Genomic DNA, 21,546 nt, shown 5'->3' with positions numbered 1-21,546 from the left:
GATGTTTTAAAGAGCATTAAAGCATCACAAAAAACTGTGCTCTTTAGCTAATGCACATTTTCCTAGTACCTCGCAATGGAGATGCTAGATTTAATGTGCATTACCTAAAGTGCACTAATTGAACTTGTAGATGTGCCTCTTATTAAATCTCTGCTCTAGCCACTAGATGCTAAAACCTTCCTTAGGCAGGATCCAGACAGATTCTGACAAATTATGTTAATATTACCAGGAAACACCCTCTGCTGTTTCCATAATTAGAACTTCCTTAAATCTTGTGCCATCCCCTTCGAAGATCTCTTTACCAGTGACACCCGGGTTTGCTCAACTTAACAGCCTCTTCATTTTTGTGAGAAAATGCTTACATTCATGACTCTCCTGGTTCTTCTGTTATCCCACTGTAAGCCATGGATCTGCTATTTATCAACTGGACCTAATTCCAAACTGCAGCCATTACCTAAATGTGCTCAAGATCTTTTTCTCTCTTTTATAGTTCAAGCCACTCAACAGAACAAAAATTCAGAAGAGAACGGCAGTGGTAAGTTCTCTTTTTTTCAGTTTTACTATATTAATTGCTACAGAGCCTGCTAATTTAAATTTCTGTTGTTACTTTTTTTTCTTCAGTCTCCTTTTATTTATGTATAGGATGGGACAATTAAAAATGACCAAAACAAATTTTCTCTCTATTCTGATACATTGAAAATCCTGTGTATATTCACAAATGCTTAAAGTTTTTGCATGGACATTAGTAAAGTCTCACAGCAAAATTACACAATGTCCTTTCTACCTTATTTTATATACTGTAGTTGGCTCTTGAAATAAACTTTCCATCACACGTAGTTGAAAGATTAAAATTATTCCCTACACGTGTGACAGGTTTTTTTCCTACAACCACATTTCTCAAGATTTAATGAAAATAAAATAAAACCCTCTCTCTTAACAGAAGGTGATGGCTGCAAAAGTTAAGTCAGGAAAGAATAAATTTAAACCTTCATTTATGACCTTAACTCAGCATGTTTGTGCACATACATCATTATGATACTGTCCTTCCTTACACGGTCAGATATGATTTATCATTTATCAACTCATAAAAAAGGAACACGCCCTTTTTCCATACAGCTTTAAACACGCAGTGTCTGCTTCTCCCAATCTTGTATCTTTACATTTTTACCATTGCTATATCAATTCAGAAGATTTTGATAGGCTTAGGGTATGGACAGCTGTAACTTCTGAATTGTTTCCAAGTGCAGTTGCACTTTGAAGCACTTCAAAAATGGAGTGTCAGCCACAGACAGATGTATAGCCCCCTATGTACATGGATGCATGCAGTGGCATGCCTTCTAACTAGGGGGGAGTTGTGTGCAACAGGGGGACTGCTGTGTTATGTGGCTTTGTTCCCCTGCCAGGAGGGTAGTGGGAGCAGACCTGACTGTCAGTGACAGGTTTCATGTGCCTTCTATCTCCACTCTTTTGGAGCACCCTCACCATGCAGGGCCTCTGGTCTCCTAGTTCCAGCAGGTAGGTACTCTGGGAGAGTAGAGGCAGAGCTCATGGGACAGCTCATTGATTATCTGCCCCATTCTCCCCATTCCCTCCATTAGGGCAGAGCATGGAGCATTGTGGGATGCTGGAGGACTGAGGCTTCTGTTACCATGCTCCATACAGCTTCTAACTAGTACTTGTTTTCTTCAGGACTATTTTTGGCTCACTTCCATCATTTTCAGAATACTTCAAAGGGTTCATTTCTCTGTCCACTTGCCCTCTGAAGCACGTCAAGTTACAACGCCCTACACCCTTAAACTTTATACATGTTCTCCTTTGGATTAAAAAGGGATGCATTTTTCATATGACAGGCCAGAGCCATGTAGTGATAGGAGATGAAGCAGCTAAATAGCTGATATCTCCGCCAGCTGAGGTGCCCATGCCAGAGGCAGGAGCTTTAAGTGTGCAAAAGGAAAAGGATCCCGTTCTGGGAATCATTTAATGGAGGAACAAAGTTTACCCCCATTCCTCACATTGGAGGCACCTGTTCAGCCCCATGACCCTAAGCAGATGGCAACGATAAGCAAATACAAAATGCTCATTTTAAGAAAAAAAATCCTGAGGGTGAAGATATGTTAGCTGGCAGGTTATTGTCTCAAGGGAGGGGCAGGAAGCATGGTCACTTGCTATATTCAAAACTAGGTGAGAAGAGGCAAGAGCAGCTGTAAAATCAAAAGCAGCTTCACTCTGGCTGGGAGATTTGCCAGGGTTACCAGACTTGGTCCATCTCTAGCTATCTGGCACTTCATGTTACTCTCATAGGCCACCAGGTTCTCTCTGTGTTCAGTCAATTGAAAGCTGCAGCTCTATCATTTAGGTATCCACGTGACAAAGGACACGTTCTTTTGCAGAAAAAGCACTTCTAAAACTATCAATGGATATTTCCCCTTTCACTACAATTGAAGAAGGAACACGGCTGAACATCGCTTGCTCCTACAGTTCAATAAGGTGCATCACTGGGAAAGCAAGAATGGTCATTCACAAGGATGGAGAAAAAAAGGACCTCACAATTTCACATGATTCTGAAAAATGTTATGGCAGCTACATCAGAGAATCAGCAAATGTCTCAGATTCAGGAGCATATAAATGCCAATGGTCAAGCAACAATTACACAGAAGAAATAGGACCCAGTCAGATCATTGTAAGCAGTAAGAAAGAAATCCACTTCAAGGGAAGGAAATAATTTTGGGACTGTAGACCAGAAACTCCTGAGATGTAAGCCCAACTCTTGCTGTCTCATTATAGCCTTGGGGAGATCACTGCAGCTCAGCTTCAGCACTAACACTTATCTATCTTGCAGAGAGGTTGTGAAGATTATGTAATGGGTGTCATGGGCTTTGACAATAGTTTATGTACACTGGTATTTTTACTCCATCTGAGCTTCTGTACTGAGGAAAGAAGGCAGTTTTTTGTAAGCAAGAAAAGTTTGTACTTGCAGAATCCAATTCACCCCTGCTGGATAATTCAAATGAACACCAGTATCAGAATCAGAGACAATTAGGACTGGAAGGGACCTCAGGAGGTCATATCTAGTCCAAGCTCCTGCTTAAACCAGGACCAGCCCCAACTAGATCATCCCAGCCAAAGCTTTGTCTAGTCAGGTTTTTGTCCACCACCTCTCTTGGTAACCTGTTCCAGTGTTTTACTACCCTCCTAGTGAGATAATTCTTCCCAATATCTAACCTCAACTTCCCTTGCTGCCACTTGAGACCACTGTTCCTTGCTCTGTCATCACTGAGAACAGTTCAGCTGCATCCTCTTTTGAACCCCGCTTCAGGTAGTTGAAGGCTGCTACGAAGTCCCCTTTCAGTAGGAACAGGGTAACGCCCCTTCATAACCAGAGCAACACCCATACTAGGATCACAATGCATTTCACAGATGTTGACTAAGAACTTTAACTTAGAAACCCATTGCATATAACACTCCACAGGAAATCTGTCCTCTAGGGTATTTCATCTCAGTGAAAATAAGATATGCAATGACCACATCTGGCCTCAGAAGATTTATCAAGAAGAGTCTTCTTAGAATTTGTGCTGCAGGCAATCAGAACAGATATACGATTGGCGTGTAAGATAGTTCTAACACATTTTTTTTGTTCCATCTTTCTGGTCATGTAATGTCATCTACTCTTGAAAAGGTCATTATAAAGAAATCTTTGTGCCCAGAGACATGCTTATAATGAATATAGATGATTTTGATCATTTTGGATCATAAAATTCTGAAGGTAGATAACAATTCAGTTACTTAATTCCTGTTTTAAACTTCATGATGTTTTTATTCAAGAGGCTGTTTTGGTCCATCTAAAGCTCCTGGGCTGGTGATCACGTTTTGTAATATAGCAGCCCCAAATCACAGAAGCATATATTGGTGCTGGGAACTCATGCCCTGCTCCCCTTTCCCTGCTTTTATGACATGTATTTCTCTTGTTCAGCAAAATCAATTCAGATAAGGTTCAACTCTGCAGCTGCAATGACCTTCTCAGGCTGGGGAAGGACATGACTTCACTGAGGGACAAGTGAACTATTTAGTCTCCTGCGCAGATTTCTGGCCCAAGTGGGATAGCATATTCAGGCTCACAAAGGGTCTGAGAATGATTTGAGTCTTAAGAAGAAACAAGATCTCTTCAACTTTACTGTAGCTCTGGCTGATGAACAGGGGTGGTTTTCTCTTCACCCTTGTTTAAAGAGGATGGCATGCCCATGATTATACTAACTGTCCTCAGGAACAACAGATAGAACCCAGGTCTGGTTTTACTCATAAATGTTTTCTTTCTTCAGAGCTGCTATCTAATCCTGAGCTCAAGCTACCCAACAGAAACTCAGAGGTAACGATAGGCCAGAATGTGACGATGACTTGCTTCTCAGGCTCTGGCTCTCTTTCGATCAACTATACTCTTTTTAGAGACGATCAGAAACTATTCACTGAAACCAAGAGTGCGGGGATGCCAGCTAAGTTTATCTTGAATATCAAGTCTGCAAGTGATACAGGCAAACATACGTGCAAAGCCACAAATGAAATCCTCAAGAAAACAAAATACAGCAAGAGTTTAATTTTGACATTAATAGGTAGGTGTTATGGTTTGTTACATTTTGCAACATCAGGAAACCCGAGTTGATAACAGTCAACCCCACAAAGTCTTTAATCCTTCGCCACCTATCTGAAGAGCTATGATGAATGTATTAAGTATAGACATATGATTTTGGAATTTTACTTGTAAACACCAAGAGCAAGAGAAGGCTCTAAGAGCGGAGAAACTACAATCAGACCCTGGCACACATTCACTTAATGGTGCAATGCAATCTGATCTCTGATTCCAACAACTGTGCCTCCTGCTAAGCCACATTTGCATGGCAAGAGGTGTGATTTTGGGATCAGGGATCAGATCTGAATTATGCCATTACATGGGGAGCATGTGATGATAATCCTGGGCTCCTCCTGTACTGGCAAGTTCAAAACCAGGTGCTGCAGCCCTGTACACAGGGCCAAAAATCAGCTGATTCTCAGCCCCAACCTCAAACAATCCCGGGTCTGGTTTACCCAATGTGTCAAGAACAGCCCTGAATTTGAGATCTGGGGCCAACAAGTAGCTTATTGTCAAAACCTCATGCCCAGCAGTTCTGGTTGGGCTGCCAGGCATAGGAGATAAGATGTTAATCACAGCATAAATGTAATATGGACAGGGGGCCTCAGAAATAGGCAAATAATCAGGGACCAATTTTTTACACTTCTCATGTAAGAGAAGTACCTCAGCCTGGCCTTGATGTGATAAAGACCGCATACACACAAGGTGGCTTGGGAGTACAATGAAGGACCATGTTAGGACTACAGATAACCCCACTCCTCTTGCTATCCCACATTGATCTTTGAACAAAGGTTTAAAAAAGAAATAAAAACCTGTTTTAAAGCAAAAAGACTAAGTACTCAATAAGCCATTCAATCTTGGGAGATGTGCTACAGAATAATTTTGAAACAGTATGTTTTTGTCTGGAGCAGTGAGTCTCAACCAGGGTGCCATGGAGTGCCACTATTACGTGTGCAAACGTGATTCACAAGACAAATACAGAGGTTTCAAACAGGAATCCATAGTATTAAAGACATTCTAACCTGTTGTGGTCTTCCAAATCTTTTGCAATAGAACAATCACTCTGATTTTTTTATTGTCAGAAAAGAATTCATACTAAGAGCTGGCGGGTGCCCTGAGTCTAGAAATGTTGAGAACCACTGACCTAAACTGTCACAGTGTAAATGGGTGTCACTCTATTGCGATCAGCAGAACTTGTTTCTAGGTGTGAAGGTCACACTTGAGATGGTATTTAATTTTTGCTTTCTTATGATTATTTTTCACAGAAACTGTGTCCCAACCAGTGCTGAGCTCACCCACTTCCCGAGTTAAGACAGGCCAGAATGTGACGCTCTTTTGTCTCTCAGAGAATGGCTCTCATCCTATCACATACAGATTTTTTAGAGGAAATAAGACTATATCACCCCCTATATGTGTACAGGGGAAGGCAGCTGCTAATATTTCTTTAACTATCAATTCTTCCAATGTTTTGGGTGACTATAAGTGCAAAGCTGAAAACAGAATTCCCAATTCAAAGAAATACAGCAACAGTCTCAGGTTTACCTTGTCAGGTATGTGTTTGATAATTTTTACTAGCACTACAGGAAAAGTCTTTAACTATCTGTGTTAGAAGTGGGGGTACCATGTCCAGCAAAGCAGAGAGCTTTTGGTTTTATTTTTTCCTCACAAGAACTTTACTCTTGAGGTCTAATTGCAAGAGATGGTAGTTATTTCAAAAGACAGAGCCCAGTTGAGGTTGTAAACTAGTACTTAGGAAGAGAGCATGAAGAGCCTCCAAAAAGGAGTAACCTTTGTAAATAGCCCTGGCTTTGCTCTGAATCAATCCCAGAGAGATTTAATAGACCTGAATTTCAAATTAATTCCCTACTTCCTGCTACAGGGAGATTCTGTCCCTTTATTCCTCTAGATAGCTGTGGGATTTCAGTCACAAACTAGTCCCCTTCCTTCCTATGCAGATCCCATGCCATGCTACTGTTTTATTTACTACTGGCATGTCAGACTGAGAAAAGAAACGCTGAGCCTTGATCTTAAAGAAAAAGACTACAGGAAACAAAATGAAATGTGTTGCATGTTTCTATAAGCCTCCTTTTTCATCTTTTTACAGAGAAGGCAGGCATTTCCTATCTACTCTGGATTTCTCTTCTGGTCTTCCTCCTGCTGGTGGTAATCGTGATTGCTGTGGCAATTCCATTTCTTTTCCTTCCTTGGTATAAAGCAAGTAAGTTACTTTTGATTTTCTCTCTCGCTCTCTCTCTCTCTCGCTCCTTTGGTGGGTTTGAACATTTTCTGGAAGGAAAGTAAGACCTTTTCATTTGGGTAGGCGTTTCGTAAGCAAAGTTAAGTTAGGGTACTGTTTGGGGAGTTTGAGAATCAATTGAGTTGATTCTCTTTTCAATTGACTCCAAGTGTTTTTTAAAGGCAGACATCCAAGCAAAATGATTTTTGGCAATGTTTTAAGCCCAATCCCATCACAAATTATACAACTCCATAACTTTGTTTACATAATTGATTCCATTGAATAGGACTTCTTTCATTATGTGTTTGCACAATCAGGATCTTACAGTAGAAAGGTAAGTAGAAAAATCTCTTTATAAAAGCACATGTAGCACACCTGTTGGATCTGAGAACAGCTCGTTTTTTATCTAGTATCTCTATCTAAACTTAAGATACAGATTTGGGAACAACTCATTTCCTCTCCCAGTACCTATGTACAAAGTAAAGACATTGTCAGATTTGAGTAGCACTTCTTTTAAGGCATGCCCATTGGCAAAAAACGCTTTATTTAAAATCATTGTTAAAAAGTCACGGGACATACTTTTTTTTTTTTTTGAGAAGTTGATATTTTTATCACTTTTTTCCCCTTTATCTTGCAGGAAAACTGAAGTCACCTAAATCATCTACTGGTTTTGTTTCAGACAAGACAGAGTCAGAAAACTGTGTGATATACACTGAGATTGGTAATGTTTAAACTGCTCTTTCTTTCATGACATTTGCATACAGAAGTTTGACAACAGGATAAGATGAACTAGTTTTAACTAATAAAGATAATTCCTTTGAGTGTCAGATGAAAGAGATGCAAATGAAGTCAATGCAACTTCTTTTGGACTCAGCTAGAAGTCCCGGTGCTAAGTATCTCTGAGACTAGGCTCTAAATTAGTACCTCATACCAGCCACCTAACCAGCCAGCAGCCTGATAATACCAATCACTATAAAGGAATTGGAAAACCTTAGAAACTTGTCTGGAGAAGGGGTTAGAAGGGAAACATATCCGTGGAGTAGACAAAAGTAACTATTAAAACATAATATGAAAATGAAATACCATTTGATTAAAAAAAAAAGCACCTGGGTCTGCACAGCATTCATTTATAAGCTCTGAAGACAGGACTTGTATGTTGATAGCACACTTGCAACAAAATGAGCATACAGATTCCATACTTTGCTTTGTACTGTTCAAAAAGTAGTTTAATTCTTCTCTCTCAATGTTATTCAATCTTGATGTGGTCCAGAGCCACTTTGCTCAAACAGAGCTAAAAAATAACCCCAGGATAGCACTTAACATAGTGTCTCCTTGATTGCATCAAGATACTGTGTTTCTTATACCCCAGGTTGAGTCTCACTCTGTCCCCCTTCCCATAGTTAAATCCAGCTACTTATAATTCCTTGCAACTTGTCTTTTAACTCCTTTTCAATTGATTTCCTGCAGCAAATGATGAATCTGATCAACTGCAGTACGCCAACATTTCAATTATCAGAAAAGAGAAAGGAGATAAACGAGGTAAGAGTCTGAGATTGTAAGAGTGTGCAGAATGGAGCACTTCATGTACGATTAACATTCTGGAAATGCAGTTACCGATTTAAGTCTGATACGTAATTATGCTGAGCAGTGTCAAAAACTCTCTGGTATTTTGCCATTCAAGGTGCATTGATACACTAGTCAAATATTTACTTGTAGCCAGGCCATTTTCAAGGCTTGATGACTTTAAATTTTACTCTAAAACAGGGGCAGGCAAAATATGCCCTGCAGCAGGTTATCCTATCCAGTCAGCAAGGCCCCTCCAAAAAACGATTATTTCTGGCCCATGGCTGCCCCTCTGACAGCCACCAGGAGGTGCACTTTTGGAGGCTGCACGCCATCAGACTGGAGGGCTATGTGCCTCCACCTCCATGGGGCTCCCAGCACTCCATCTGGGAGCCCCATGTGGAGGCATGGGCACAAGGGCCCGCAACTGGACAGCTGGTAAGTGGGGAGGGGAGCTCCCGCATCCTGTGCTGGGAGCCCCACATGGAGGCACAGAGCCAGTCCAGCCTGGCCCGGCAGCACATGCTCTTGGCTGCAGTGCTGGGAGCCTGCCTGGCTGACCCGATGTTATGTGGCTCCCGGAAGGAGAGCTGGGAGCTGCACATGGTGGCACAGAGCCTGCCTGGCCCAATGGCACGTAAACTGGGAGCTGTGGGGAGTTGCACACCACTGGGCTCAGTGAGCTCCATGCTGCCACGTGCGGCTCCCGGCACTATTTCTGGGAACCATGTGCCATCAGGCTAGCTGGGCTGGCTCTGGCCAGCCTGTGGGGCTCCCAGCACTACAGCCAGGAGTGTGCGCTGCTGGGCAGGGCCTGGCTGACTCCGTACCTCCACATGCAGCTCCCTGTTGGAGCACTGGAAGCCCCACATGGAGGCATGGAGCCAGCCCAGCCTGATGGCATGCAGCTCCTGCTCACAGTGCTGGGTGTCCCACATGCTGGCAGCCAATCTGGTCTTGCCCAAAGCTGTATGCCAGCAGGCTGGCTCAGGCCAGCTCCTTGCTGCCATGGGCAGATCCCGGGGCTCAGCCAAACTGGCGCACGACTGTGGGGGCTCTGCCTGCCATGAGCACCTGCTGCCCACTGCTGCTGCTGCCACTGTCACCAGCAGGGGCTGAGCACCATGGAGGCCCACACCAACCCACAAACCCTGGACCCAGCCCCCCAAACCTCACACCCACCCACACCCTTCCATAACCCCCCCTTACACAAACCTTCCCACCCCCCACCCCCAGCCACACCCAATATCCATTTGCATAGTGTATATTGTATGTCAGTCAGGACAAACTTTTTTTTCAAATGCAATTAAAATGCTATAGTAAGATGTTTGATTTTTAGTACAGGATTTGGGGTTTTTTCCCCAGTCCAAGATGGCAAACCCCCCCCCAAAAAAGGAGCACTTCTAGGGGAAGGAAGAGGATTTTTGGCAAGTCATGGGTTAGGTGTGGGACTTCTGGTCCCAGACACTGATCAGGAGGAGGGGCACCGGTCAGGGTGGAGAGCTCCCTTTGAGGCCCTCAAAGTTGTTAAGTGGCCCTCCAGCTGAAATAACTGCCCACCACTGCTCTGAAATCTACTTTTATTCCATGCTCCCTCTTTCCAGAGACTAAGCATGGCATTCTGTAGGGACAGATCCCTTGTATTCAGCACTCCACAAGAGACTGAAAAATGAGAGGCACGTCTAGAATCCATTCCTAACAGACATCAAAATACAATGAAAGATGAATTGCTAGTGCTAACCATACACCTCTGAATTAGGATTCTAGCTGCAAGTCCCCTTTGTTGATGGAATCTCTCTTTCAAAGAAAACAACAATCTCCCTGAAATATCATGCATCTGAAGTTGATTCAGTAGCCATAGTTTCTTCTCCGACACTCTAACACTAAAAATAATACTACCCTCCTGCCCGTTATTGATATTACCACTAATGAATTCCCAGGGAAAAAAATTCAAAGGGTGGAACTAATTCTTACAAGAAATTTAAGAAAAAAACACAGATATTTATAATAATGCTGGGAAAAGAGCCATTAGAAAAGAAATAAGAGGCAAGAGTATTGCTGTTTTGGGGGGGCTGATGTCAGTATTTTGGGAAATGTTCTGTAGAATAGAATGGTTAGCACTCCCTGGAAAAAGGCAAAATAATGTCCAAATCCAAGTAGAATTTTCAACTTGAACAGTTCTACTACTAACCTCTCTGGTATAAAATTCAACAACTTAATTCTGAAGCTATCCAGTATGTGTTTATTCATTGTGCCTACCCTATTTTAGTGAACTTGAGCACAGATACAGTCAACTACTCTGAAGTTTTCATAAGCAGAATACAAGGTAAGTTCTCTTTGATGATATACGAGAAAACAAATTATAAAATATTTAAAAGAGAACTTCTACTTCTATAGGCTAGCATGAGCACTGATACTGCACTGGAAGAAAAGAAGCTAATATATTTGAAAGGGTGCCATAAAGAAAATGAAGAAACATTTTTTTCTTTGCTCCAGGAGGTGGGACCTGTGGCAATGGATTTAAAAACTGGGAAAGCAGATTTAGACCAAAACTAAGGGATAACTTTTTAACTGTACAGCCAAGGAGGACAATGGAACAAGTTACCTGGAAAAGTTGTAGATCTCTTCCTTGGAGGTTTTCAAAGGCTGGATAAGCCTCTATCTAGGATGGTTTAAAAATTGCAAGTTCTGGATCCTTGTACGAGCTAAGACTAGATGACTCTTGATGCTCCTTCCAGCTGTATGATTCTGTGATGCAAGTATTCAGGCATTAATTTCATAGCCTAATTATTTAGTAGCCAGGTGATAAAAATCAGTCTTTTCTGATACCAATTTAAGAGCAAGTCCTTCTTTAGCATCTTGACAGTCCAATTTACTACATAAAAAACAACTCCCTTGCTCAAGTTGTGGCAAATGTCTCTTCCTATCTACATAAGTGTATCGCTTGAAAAAAAAAAAAAAAAATGCATGACTTAACTATTTAAATTGCTTTGTCATCATTGAAATGCAAATACATTTTAACAGTAACATTTCAATTAGTCAGAAATGGCCATCATCCAAATGCCTAACTGAAAAAAAAAATCATCATAAAGTGCACTTGCACATAAACAACTCCTACCATTATCAAAGATATTACATGCCTTTGCTTTCCAACTGACTTTTTCTATAGTTAAGGATTTTTGAAATACTGTGTATTAGGTTCTGTTTATCTTCCCTTTGCAGCAAAGACCAAAAGCTGTCACAATGTGTCACTGACTGCTGTATTATGTAGTTTTAAACAGGATTTCTTCCAAGAGGCTAGATTCCTAGGACACAATTTTTAACCTACAACAAAGAGAGGAGCAGAACCAGACTTGACAGATCAGGTCGGGATTTGTCATGCTCAGGTGCACAGGCCACCAATTAGACAACTTCCCAAAACAGAAAGGTGTGCCCTCATTTCATACCTAGGGGGTTCTGAAAAGGAATGGGATTAATGCTTTCCATGGACAAACCTGGTTTTGACCCCCTCTCTGGCACAGGCAAGAAGACCTTCATAAAGGATTAGGATTTGATATAGAACTGATGCACCATACTGCTTTAACAGCATCAAATTTAGAGGATGCCACAGGCACTTTCCTAGCCATATAAATAAAAAGAAATGCTAAGAAAGCAAGATGGGGCACTGAGAATCTTAAGTTCTGGCTAGCTTTTCATTTATGCCACTGATGCTTCAGTGAAACAGCTTGGAAAAAAAAATCAGTTCAGACGTAAAAATGCGGGGAAGAACCCAAACCCTTTTATTAGAGAGATTCTAATTTAAGCATTTTTAGCTGCTGTAATGTACTTGGTTAAAAAGTCCCTCAGTTTAGAAATGTGCATCATTTCTTTCATGGTGGTGTCTCTGCTTCTCAACTGGACTATTCCGTTTTCCAGAGTAGCATCAGTGATCAAGATTGTGAAGAGGATGCTCATCTCATCATACCTGCCAAAGAAAGAGTGCACCCATTACAACATTATAGCTTTGGTGTACAATGGACAACACAGACTGGGGTTATGTTGTACTGTGTCCAATACACAGCATGCTGTACTGTGTTCCTTTCTCACTTTCATCACCTTGACCTTCTAGTTATAGTGCTACAAGTTATTAGTAGGTTTCTTTGGAACAAAAGGGGTTTTATTTAGTAACCTATAATAGGAATATTTTTACTGGAGAAATAGTAATTCTTCTCCTGAAATTGTCTAATAGACAAGCTTTATTTTGAACTTACTATTTTAATATAGCAAAGTTAGTATGTTTTTTGCTTCTTACTGAAAGCTCAATGAAAGTTAAGAGAAAAAAAAACACAGATGACAAATTCATTCAACTTGTTATCATCCCTCCAAAGTGTAAGTTATGGACCAGTTCTAGGAAAGCTTAATGGCATAAATCACAATCATTTGTGCAGATAATCTGCTGAGAGAGAATTATGCAACTGGTAAGAGTCTCAGTGAACAGTAAATAATTACTGTTTCAAATCACTTGCTTAAACATGAAATACAGAAGTAGGTCCACATGCAAAAGCAGTTGTAAGCTTTTTTTTTTTTTTTTAATATAAGGTTTATTAATCATGTTATTAAACACCATTTTTCACAGGGACTTCCTCAAATGTTTTACTGTTTTCCACTCAAAAATACAACTAGTTTTAATATCAATGAGAGAATAGTGTACTGAAGTTCTTTAGTTAGTGAGCTCTGTGGTAATAAGCTCTCAAGCAAAACAAACAGACTAACTACTGTTTTCAGACCTTTTTCTCCTGTTCTCTGTGACTTTGCACAGAATTTAAGCTAATTTTTGCTCTTTCAATTAAAGACATTTCTACCTGACCATTCGTTTTATTTGCCAGACAGTGTTCCCTTACTTTGTGTAAAGTTGTTCCAAAGATGTCTGCATGGTTTCAAGATATCCAGGCCACACAGAAATTCCATTTTCTATCAATTCGGTGAATAGTCCCTGACAAACCTATATATACACACATATAAAAAGGGAGCATTTGATGATTTGAAATATTCAGAGAGAGAGAGAGATCTGTTTTACACAAAAGCTCAAATATAATGTTTAATACAATATTGATTTATATACAGTAATACACATACTCAAAGGAGAGCAATAATACTAACATCTCAATTTTCATATATGCCTTACCACTCAAAAACTATGCTCAGATGGATCTTTTCCATGCTTATTTCTTAAAAAGACAATTAAAAAAACATTGTCTCTATCTGAAGATTGTGTCTATGTTACTAAAATTACTAAAAAGGATTAGAGACATTTAGGGTACACATTTAATACCTAAATATATTTAAGCAAGCAAACACGTACTACCTGGCATCTAATACCTAAAACTAGAAATAGCTAAATTAAATACTTATTTTTGTTTGCTCTGAATACAGTTAATTGTATTGTTCTATAAATAGTTTTATAAATACTGCCAGAGACACCATGTATTCAAGCCTGAAGGATTCTCTATTACTCCCCCAAACCTCATTTCTATTAAAAACAAAAAAAAAAAAACACTGGAAAGATTCCCTAACAACTAAGCCCTACCCCCTGCAGAGTAGCAAAGCAGCAAAATTTCTCCTAACTGGACCAAGAAATCCAGAACCCACCACAAGAATTATAAAGCGAGAATACAGAGAATTGCACAACCCAATGTTTAGTCATTATATACCTGTCTCAGATCCATTGCTGGGCCTCTTCCCATGTCCACAGCCACTTTGATTGGCGTTAAGCAAGGGTGAAGCTTAAGCACCTAGAAACATCAGAAGAAGCAACAGGTTACTGCATAAGGACACTAAATGTATAAAACAGAAATAAAAGAGTATTATGAGTACTTATATTTTTACTATTAAAAAAATTACTGCTTTGCTGAACAAACAATATATATTCCACATGTACAAACATGTTTTTACTATACGAAATCCTAGGGTAAGATAGAGTCAGATGCCACGTACCACTAAAGTTGTCTATACTACAGAAGAGCCTTTGGTGGTATAAGTATGCCACCACAGCCCCTAGTGGAGACAAGGTGCATGCTGACAAAAGGTGTTTTCTACCAGCATCACTATACCATCTCCTACAAATAACATAAAAGGCAATAAAAACTATTTTCTGTCAGCACAGCTGCCTCCACACCATGATAGCTGACTGAGCAATGCTGGTGAAGGTCTGTGATTTTTTCAGCAGAATTCTGTGGTTCAGACCTTGTCTCAGTGGCTTGCTATTTTCACAATCCTTTATCTGCAGGCATGCTAAAAGGAATCACCTGTCTTTGTGAAGTTTTCTTGCCTAAAGAACTCTCAGCCAACTGCAAGGAATCACAGAGATATGCTAACACTCCTTGGTCCAGATTGCCAGTCACAGAGAGCACATGAGGAACAACAGTCTTCCTTCCATCTCGGGCCTGCAAGAAAAAAAATTAAAATATCAACCCTCAAAAACAATTTTACTTAAAATGTGCATGCACACACACACACGCACTGATCCCAAACTCAGCTCCCTTGACCTATTCAAGACCAAAAACATATTCAAAACTACCAACCACATCTATAGCTTTACAGTAGATAGCTGTAACCAATTTAATTATAGCAAGAAACAGGAGAAATACCAAACCCTTGTTAAAATAAATATCTCCCCCGACCCTTCCCAAGAAGACCAGCCTTACAACTTGCCCTGTGATCAGCATATTGGGGCTATTTCATACCCAGGCAGGAACTGGGCTCCTTGGAAAATCTTCTCGTCAGCAATCATTATACCAGAATGTCAACATGAGCAACCTTTGCCAATCTCATACATGGCAGAGAAAGAGGAAAGCTCTTGGATTCTGCATGTTGACACTAGATGAAGATGTATTCCACAGGTGGACAAGTAACTAGTGCAGATCTCTAAGAATTACTGTAACACTGAACTGAAAACTCTGAACTGGAAAAGTGCAAGACAAAAGATCTTTGTCTTTCTCAAGGAAGGTATCTCTAGTAGCAAAACCCATAGCTTTTTGTCTATCTGTTGAATCTCATAGCTACCTGCTGAAGAACAAGTATTTGTATATAAAGCTTTCCAAGTAGAAAAGTGTAAACATTATACTAGTAACAGATACTCTTAGCACCTGTAGCCAGAACTTCTTTTTAAACATATTAAAAATATTAACAGGCTGAAATTCAAAGTTCATAAAAATCAAATAGCAATGAGGCTTAGAGAAACTTTCCCCAAACATCCAGAACTCTTCCCCCCACCCTTTAGTTTGCTAGAATTGCAAGCTGCTATCCTGATTTTATCCACATAAGATCCCTTCACTTGCTGTAATATTCCTATGCAGTACTGAAAAACTAAATGATGTGCATTAAAATGCTTATTCAGAACCTACAATATATACCAGGACATTTACATTATTGCATGGGTGCGCATGGGAAAGATTTCTCTGGCCTGCTCTCATTTTGTTTTTCTAAAGGTGGCATTTTCTACAGAAGCAATTACATCATTTCAGTACATTAAGCCACTCTCTATCAAATACCAAGCATTTCAAGTGGCTGAGTGAGAATGACCTTTACAGTTCATTTTTAAGTGAACTTATGGCTGGTGAAAGATAGAGTCTGACAGCAGTTGAATGCTACCCAAGGAACAGGTATAAGGCACAGGCCAGACAACTTTCCCCTCACTACCCTGCCAATGCATCTCAATGTTAACATTAAAATCAGGTCTGGGAGTGAAAGAATAGTTTCACTTTAGCTTCCTTCTCTGCTTTTGAGGTCTGTTAAATGCATCATCTAAAATGCCATGACACCCCTTTATTTTAAAAGAACAAATTTCATTTACACCACATTAGGGGATCATTTGTATCTCTTCTCAGATACAATTATTCTTTTACAATTATTCTTACAAATAAAACAAAGTGAATCTTACATGTAATTTTGAGCTATCCCCCGGATACATTTGTAGCAATTCTTTATCTCCCAGATTCTGCAACCTCTCTATCAATTCCTTTCCCCAAGGAAAGCCGTAGTACAAGTTAACTCCTCTTCTTCCCTCTTCATCCTGAAAGTCGCTGCTGGTGAAGTTAGATGGACCTATTGCAAACTGAAAACAAGAGGTGGTTTAAAAAGGAAGTCCATCTACTGAGCATCTTAACTGAATTGCAATCCTAAAAAAAAAAAAAAAAGGGGGGAGGGAGGAAAAAAGAAAAATGAATGGACCTCTAACCCTTCATGAAAAATAGAAATTATAATTCATAGTGCAAAGTGTTACCTCAGATGCAACACCCTAATCTTAAAGTTACTTAAGAAAATGAAAATTTTAATTTGGCTAAATCACATCAACATCTGCTTGGCAGCATTGTTATACACTTGGAAATAGCTTTTTACCCCAAGAGTGGCTGCATTTCAGCCGTGAATATGTGCCTATATCATTATGCTGTAAACATAAAGCTGTGCTCTTTACCCACCCCCCCAAAGATAGAAAGTTTTTGCAATATTTAATCTTAAAAAAGAAACAAATACCATATTTACCTTTCTCCACCACTGGAGCCTCTGGCGTAACCAATAATCAAGCCACTGTCCTATAGTTCTGGCGGAGCTAAACCACACAAGGGAAGACATTGTCCTTTCGCCTGTTCTTTAAACAATAGCAAGGTGAGCAAGTTAACTCCTTTAAAAAAATAACAAGGGAAAAGCAAGAGACATCATTCAAAAATGTAATCCAGAAGTAAAAGAAGTCAGCATTCTTTTAAATATAAAAAGAAATCTGTCAGTTGTCATTACTGTACCTTGTGATGCTCTCATCTGGATTCTCAGAATCTGGTTCACAATGAAAGCAAACTCCAACCTGAGCAAGCCCATAAGGCAGCCTCTTGTTTACCAGTTCTAGACAACTGACATATTGCTCGAGCGCACCTGTCAAGAGACAAATCATTCATACCTGGAACTATGAGAAGAATCTTAATTATTACAATCAAAAGTAATGCTTTCCAATGTATCCACAGAAGCCAGCCCAGGTACCGCAAGGGAGGAAAAGGGTAAAAGTAATGACATTGCAAGACTAAACAGGCAGAGCATGTGCAGAACTCGATGGCAGCACATTTGTTTTCCAGAATCAAGGTAGATTTGCACCTTAGAGATTAACTAAGTCACAGATGCATAATAAGCCTTTCTCCTGATTCTCAACACTTCTGTTTAGAACAGATTCTCAACACTTCTGTTTAGAACAGATTCTCAACCAGGGTACATGACACCTTGGGGTGCCATGAAATCATTTCAAGAGTGCACCAGGGTGCCATAAAGTGTTAGCACTGTTAGATTTGCAAACATGGTTCACAGGACAAACCCAGAGATTTCACATAGGAATCCACAGTATTAAAAATCACTGTTGTGGTTTTTGAGTTCTTTGCAACAGAACTACTCTGTTTTTCTTTGGTCAAAAAATGAGTGAAGAGCTAGAGTTTTCTGATGGGGTGCCTCAAATCTAGTGAAGGGGGCTTTAAGTCTTAAGAAGCTGAGAAACACCGATATAGAAAGTCTGCATTTCCCCCATGGGCAAAAATATAGGTAACCATGTTAGTCTGAATTCAAGGAGGGAGGTAGTGTGTGTGTGTGGGGGGGTAGCTATATTGATATAACACAAGCTTTCCTAAGCTAAAGTTCGCTTCATCAGAGGCTAAGACACTTGGTTGCCTACTATTTAAGTCAAGTAGAAGGCAGGGTAAACTTGTACTTTATAGACTAACCAAAGTGTGTACTATGGGTGCACCAATAAAGATTTGTTTTGGCCAATACCAATGGCCAATTATTATCCAGCCATATCAGCCAATACCAATCTGATAGCCAACATTCAGTCCTGCAGCCTAGAGAGCAGTGTCCTGCCAGTAAGTCTGTGTGGGAGAGGGGGAGTGGCCCCTGTAGCCCCCACTTCCAGTACTGTTGCTACTTGGCCCACCCCAAGCAGTCTCAGCCCAGACCTACTTCTCAGAAGAGGCTGGTGCAGCCCCTGGTCCCAAGCCCGCAGTAGACAGCGTGCCCTTGCCCTACGCATGAATCTGAGGCACAAATGCCCCCCATGCCTCCTCTGGGGGTGCACGCAGCAACAAGGAGCCATCCCCGCATCCCCCACATGAGCTGTCTGTGGCTTCATCGCACACCCCACCCCGCCCCAACTGGGCAGCACCTGCCCTGGCCCCACTCCCTCCCTCACTGTGGGGGCCTTGATCTGCCCCATGCCCCTTCCCACCCACACACTTACTGGCCAAGTGCTGCTCACCAAGTTGCTGGGCTGCATGCCTACACGCAGCATTTATCAATGACATTATTGGCTACACCAGTCAAAAAAGCCAAATGCCAATAAAATGTCAATTTTCCTTTTATTGGTGCCAATCCATTATGGACTGATATATCAGTGCACCTCTAGTGAATGCATGTACATATACATGCATGTAAATCAACAGATACAGCATAAACTTTCCTGAGCTGAAGCTCCCTTCATCCCATGCTGTTCAAGGGACAGTTAGTCTGAAGTCAAGTAACAGGCAGGGTAAGTTTTCACTGTACAGTATAGACTAACCAAAGTGCGTATATGTACACACACACACACGTATGTCTGTCTATACCCATCTATATGTCTATATCCATCTATATATATAGGCAAGCCCTGTTTAACGCTGTTTCACTTAGTGCCATTTCACTATAACACTTGGGTTATGTTACACACTCATTTAAAACTGATACCTGATTTCACTTAGCGCTCAATGAGTTTCGTTACAATGCTCACAGTCGCTATCTTGACTCATTAAAAACAATTGCAATCTCTATCTTGGGTCATCAAATACTTTCGGTCGGTTTTGCTCAATGTTAATTTTTTCCAGGAACCAATTAAAAGCGCTAAGCGGGGGATGCCTGTATATATTTCTATTTATCTATATATATAGAGAGAGCTATATATAGAAATATCTCTATCACTGGAGAGATACCTATATCACTATATGTATGTACATATACACACACAAACATGCATGTGTGTAAATAGATGGAGAGAGATATAGCCAGACATAGCCCACGCTTTCCTGAGCTGAAGTTCAGTTCATCACATGTTGTCCAAGACAGTTGCCAGCTAGTCTGAAATAAAAGGCAGGATACATTTTCGCTTTATAGACTAGCTAAAGTGTGTATGTGCACACATGCACACACATAACTAGATGCAGAGACAGAGACAGACGCAACCCAAAATTTCCCGAGCTGCAGCTCACTTCACCACGTGCTGTCCAAGACAGCTGCAGGCTAGCCTGAAATAAAAGGCAGGATAAATGTTCACTTTATACACTGGCCAAAGCACGTATGTATATACACACATGCGTATATACACGCGTATGTATGTATACAGACATAGACAGATGGAGAGACAAGAGGCAGACAGACGCAGCCCACGTTTCCACTGCGCCGCCGAAGCCTGGTGCACCCCGGCCCGCGCATGCGCAGCACAAGCTCTGAAGCCGCAGCGCCCTCCACCCGCCGCTGCCAGGGCGCGAGGCCGGGCCCACCTCAGCCCAGTCGGCGGGCTCACGTACCGTGCAGGAGGTCGCGGCGGAGCTCGACGGCCCCCCCCGGGGCTACCCCCCCCGCGCGCTGCAGCGGGCCCTCGGCCGCGAAGACGGGCTGCAGGCAGGCGGCCCCCGCGCGCCGCCATTCCGCCGCCAGCTGCCCGCGCAGCACCACGCCCAGCGGGCCCAGGCCCGGCCGCCCGGCGCGCAGGAAGTGCCGGCGCCGGCACAGCTCCAGCAGCGCCTCATAGTCTTCCCCGCCCGGCCCCGCACTCCGCGCCCGGCAGCCCCCGGCCCCGGCCCGTAGCGCGACCCGCCTCAGCGCCATGCGGCCTAGAGGCTGCGCCTCACAGCGCCCGGGCGGGAAATGCGCATGCGCGACGCTCCACGATTCGTGCGCATGCGCGGCTGCCCCCTCCCGCTCCTCTTCTCCCCCTGCTCGCCGGAACAGCTTGGCTGTTCCAGCCTTTGCTGATTCTCCCTCCGCTGCTCCCTGGGACGGCAGGCAGGGCACTGCAGCGCTTGCATTTGAAGCGCTTTATTGACTGGGGGAGACTTGCATGATGGGTGCCCTGTTAAATGGGGGAGGGAGGAGAAAGCAAACCCGCATAGCTCCAGGGAGTTGGCATGCCTCCCCCAGATGTTGTTGGTGAAGCACTGGCTGTGATGCCAACTCCTGCTGGTTTCTTCCAGGAGCAGGGGCCTGCCAGGTGCCCTAAAACTTTGCGATGCCAAGGAACAGGTTGTCACAGGGAAGGGGAGCTGCGGTTCTCTTGAGAGCAGCAGCGCATTGCCATGGCAGAGGTTCCCCAGACAATCCAGCAGTGAGCTGATCCTTCTGCTGCCAAGTGTGTGGTGGAGGCGAGTGAAGCCTGGTAATGAGCTCCCAGCTGGCAGTCTGACTCAGGAGCAGGGCAGTGGAAATTTCCATAGACAAGGCCTTTGCTAAATCATGTTTTTGAATTGGAGACGGTAGGTGGAGCTGCTCGAAGAAGAGAGTAGGCTTTCAGTGTGCCATGAAAAATTCATGCCTAGGCAGTCCCACTGAACTGGAATAATCCCCTCACCGGCTCTTTGCTGTACTCCCTGGCCCTACCAACCAGAAGAGTGACAGAAAATCAAAGAGAGACAAGAATTTACTAGGTCACTAGGTCAGCCTGAAGAATTAAACTTCTAAAACAAAATGAATCTAATTCACAGCGCGGTCTGCACTGGGATCACAATGTTGGTACTTACAAAATCAGATCCAACATTTGCTCAATTCCAACACCTGCCAGGGATATCAGGCTGAGAATTGGGATTAAATTAAATAGGGATTTTTATCTGCTAAGCATGCCGCATGTTTCCATCAAGGAATCTGACCTAGAATTTTTAATTAATTAAAAAAAAAACCAAAACGGTGGTGTCACAAGCATTGTGAAGAATTCTGATCCCATTTTCAGGAGAGGCCATAAAGTCAGTGCAAAAACTACACCTGACCTAAAAGTCAGTGTACAGCAAAACATGCATGTAAGACGGTGAGATATATCACTTTCACAGTGAGCTAATTTCACATGATGGAAACTAAGTGATTTGTTTCTTCCTGCCCC

The 21,546-nt window shown here is 42.0% G+C and overlaps 3 protein-coding genes across 5 annotated transcripts in view; 1 reads left to right on the top strand and 2 right to left on the bottom strand.

Moving 5' to 3' along the window:
- PECAM1 (platelet and endothelial cell adhesion molecule 1) overlaps positions 1-12,078 on the bottom strand; it is a 73,946-nt gene extending 61,868 nt beyond the window's left edge. The window contains exon 1 of the mRNA XM_019494212.1: positions 11,026-12,078. The gene's annotated coding sequence lies outside the window, so the exon portion shown is untranslated. The remainder of the gene's footprint in view (positions 1-11,025) is intronic.
- Positions 262-11,026, top strand: MILR1 (mast cell immunoglobulin like receptor 1). Its single transcript, XM_019494184.2, has 8 exons — positions 262-397; positions 491-535; positions 4,317-4,604; positions 5,887-6,171; positions 6,726-6,839; positions 7,495-7,578; positions 8,325-8,396; positions 10,690-11,026. Exons 1-8 carry the CDS (start codon positions 355-357, stop codon positions 10,815-10,817), a joined length of 1,059 nt encoding a protein of 352 aa, XP_019349729.1. The 5' UTR covers positions 262-354; the 3' UTR covers positions 10,818-11,026.
- A 98-nt stretch (positions 12,079-12,176) lies between the features above and the next one.
- POLG2 (DNA polymerase gamma 2, accessory subunit) lies at positions 12,177-20,315 on the bottom strand. Of its 3 annotated transcripts, none has more exons than XM_019494221.2 (8): positions 19,985-20,315; positions 17,198-17,324; positions 16,941-17,046; positions 16,339-16,512; positions 14,705-14,842; positions 14,111-14,191; positions 13,301-13,401; positions 12,177-12,384 (listed from the first exon to the last, which is right to left on the bottom strand). In XM_019494221.2, exons 1-8 carry the CDS (start codon positions 20,283-20,285, stop codon positions 12,219-12,221), a joined length of 1,194 nt encoding a protein of 397 aa, XP_019349766.2. In that variant the 5' UTR covers positions 20,286-20,315; the 3' UTR covers positions 12,177-12,218. The 3 variants fall into 3 exon arrangements, with proteins under 3 accessions (XP_019349766.2, XP_019349767.1, XP_019349769.1); XM_019494222.2 differs by having other exon boundaries at positions 16,941-17,041; positions 19,985-20,075; XM_019494224.2 differs by lacking the exon at positions 19,985-20,315 and having other exon boundaries at positions 16,941-17,041; positions 17,198-18,554.
- Between the last annotated feature and the right edge of the window lie 1,231 nt (positions 20,316-21,546).

This window comes from Alligator mississippiensis, chromosome 8, assembly GCF_030867095.1.
Source record: "Alligator mississippiensis isolate rAllMis1 chromosome 8, rAllMis1, whole genome shotgun sequence".
NCBI lineage: Eukaryota > Metazoa > Chordata > Crocodylia > Alligatoridae > Alligator > Alligator mississippiensis.
Note: the sequence above shows the minus strand (reverse complement) of the source record. Positions and strands in the feature narration are given on the sequence as shown.

Bases quoted from the DNA above. Each gene is read 5' to 3' on its own strand.
- MILR1 (XM_019494184.2), top strand. From the start codon at position 355: ATGCTTACATTCATGACTCTCCTGGTTCTTCTGTTATCCCACT. The intron at 398-490 runs GTAAGCCATGGA...TCTCTTTTATAG, and splicing joins GGTTCTTCTGTTATCCCACT to TTCAAGCCACTCAACAGAAC. The intron at 536-4,316 runs GTAAGTTCTCTT...TTCTTTCTTCAG, and splicing joins TTCAGAAGAGAACGGCAGTG to AGCTGCTATCTAATCCTGAG.
- POLG2 (XM_019494221.2), bottom strand. From the start codon at position 20,285: ATGGCGCTGAGGCGGGTCGCGCTACGGGCCGGGGCCGGGGGCTGCCGG. The intron at 14,843-16,338 runs GTAAGATTCACT...TTTTTCTTGCAG, and splicing joins GGGATAGCTCAAAATTACAT to GCCCGAGATGGAAGGAAGAC. The intron at 14,192-14,704 runs GTGATTCCTTTT...TGATGTTTCTAG, and splicing joins AGAAAACTTCACAAAGACAG to GTGCTTAAGCTTCACCCTTG.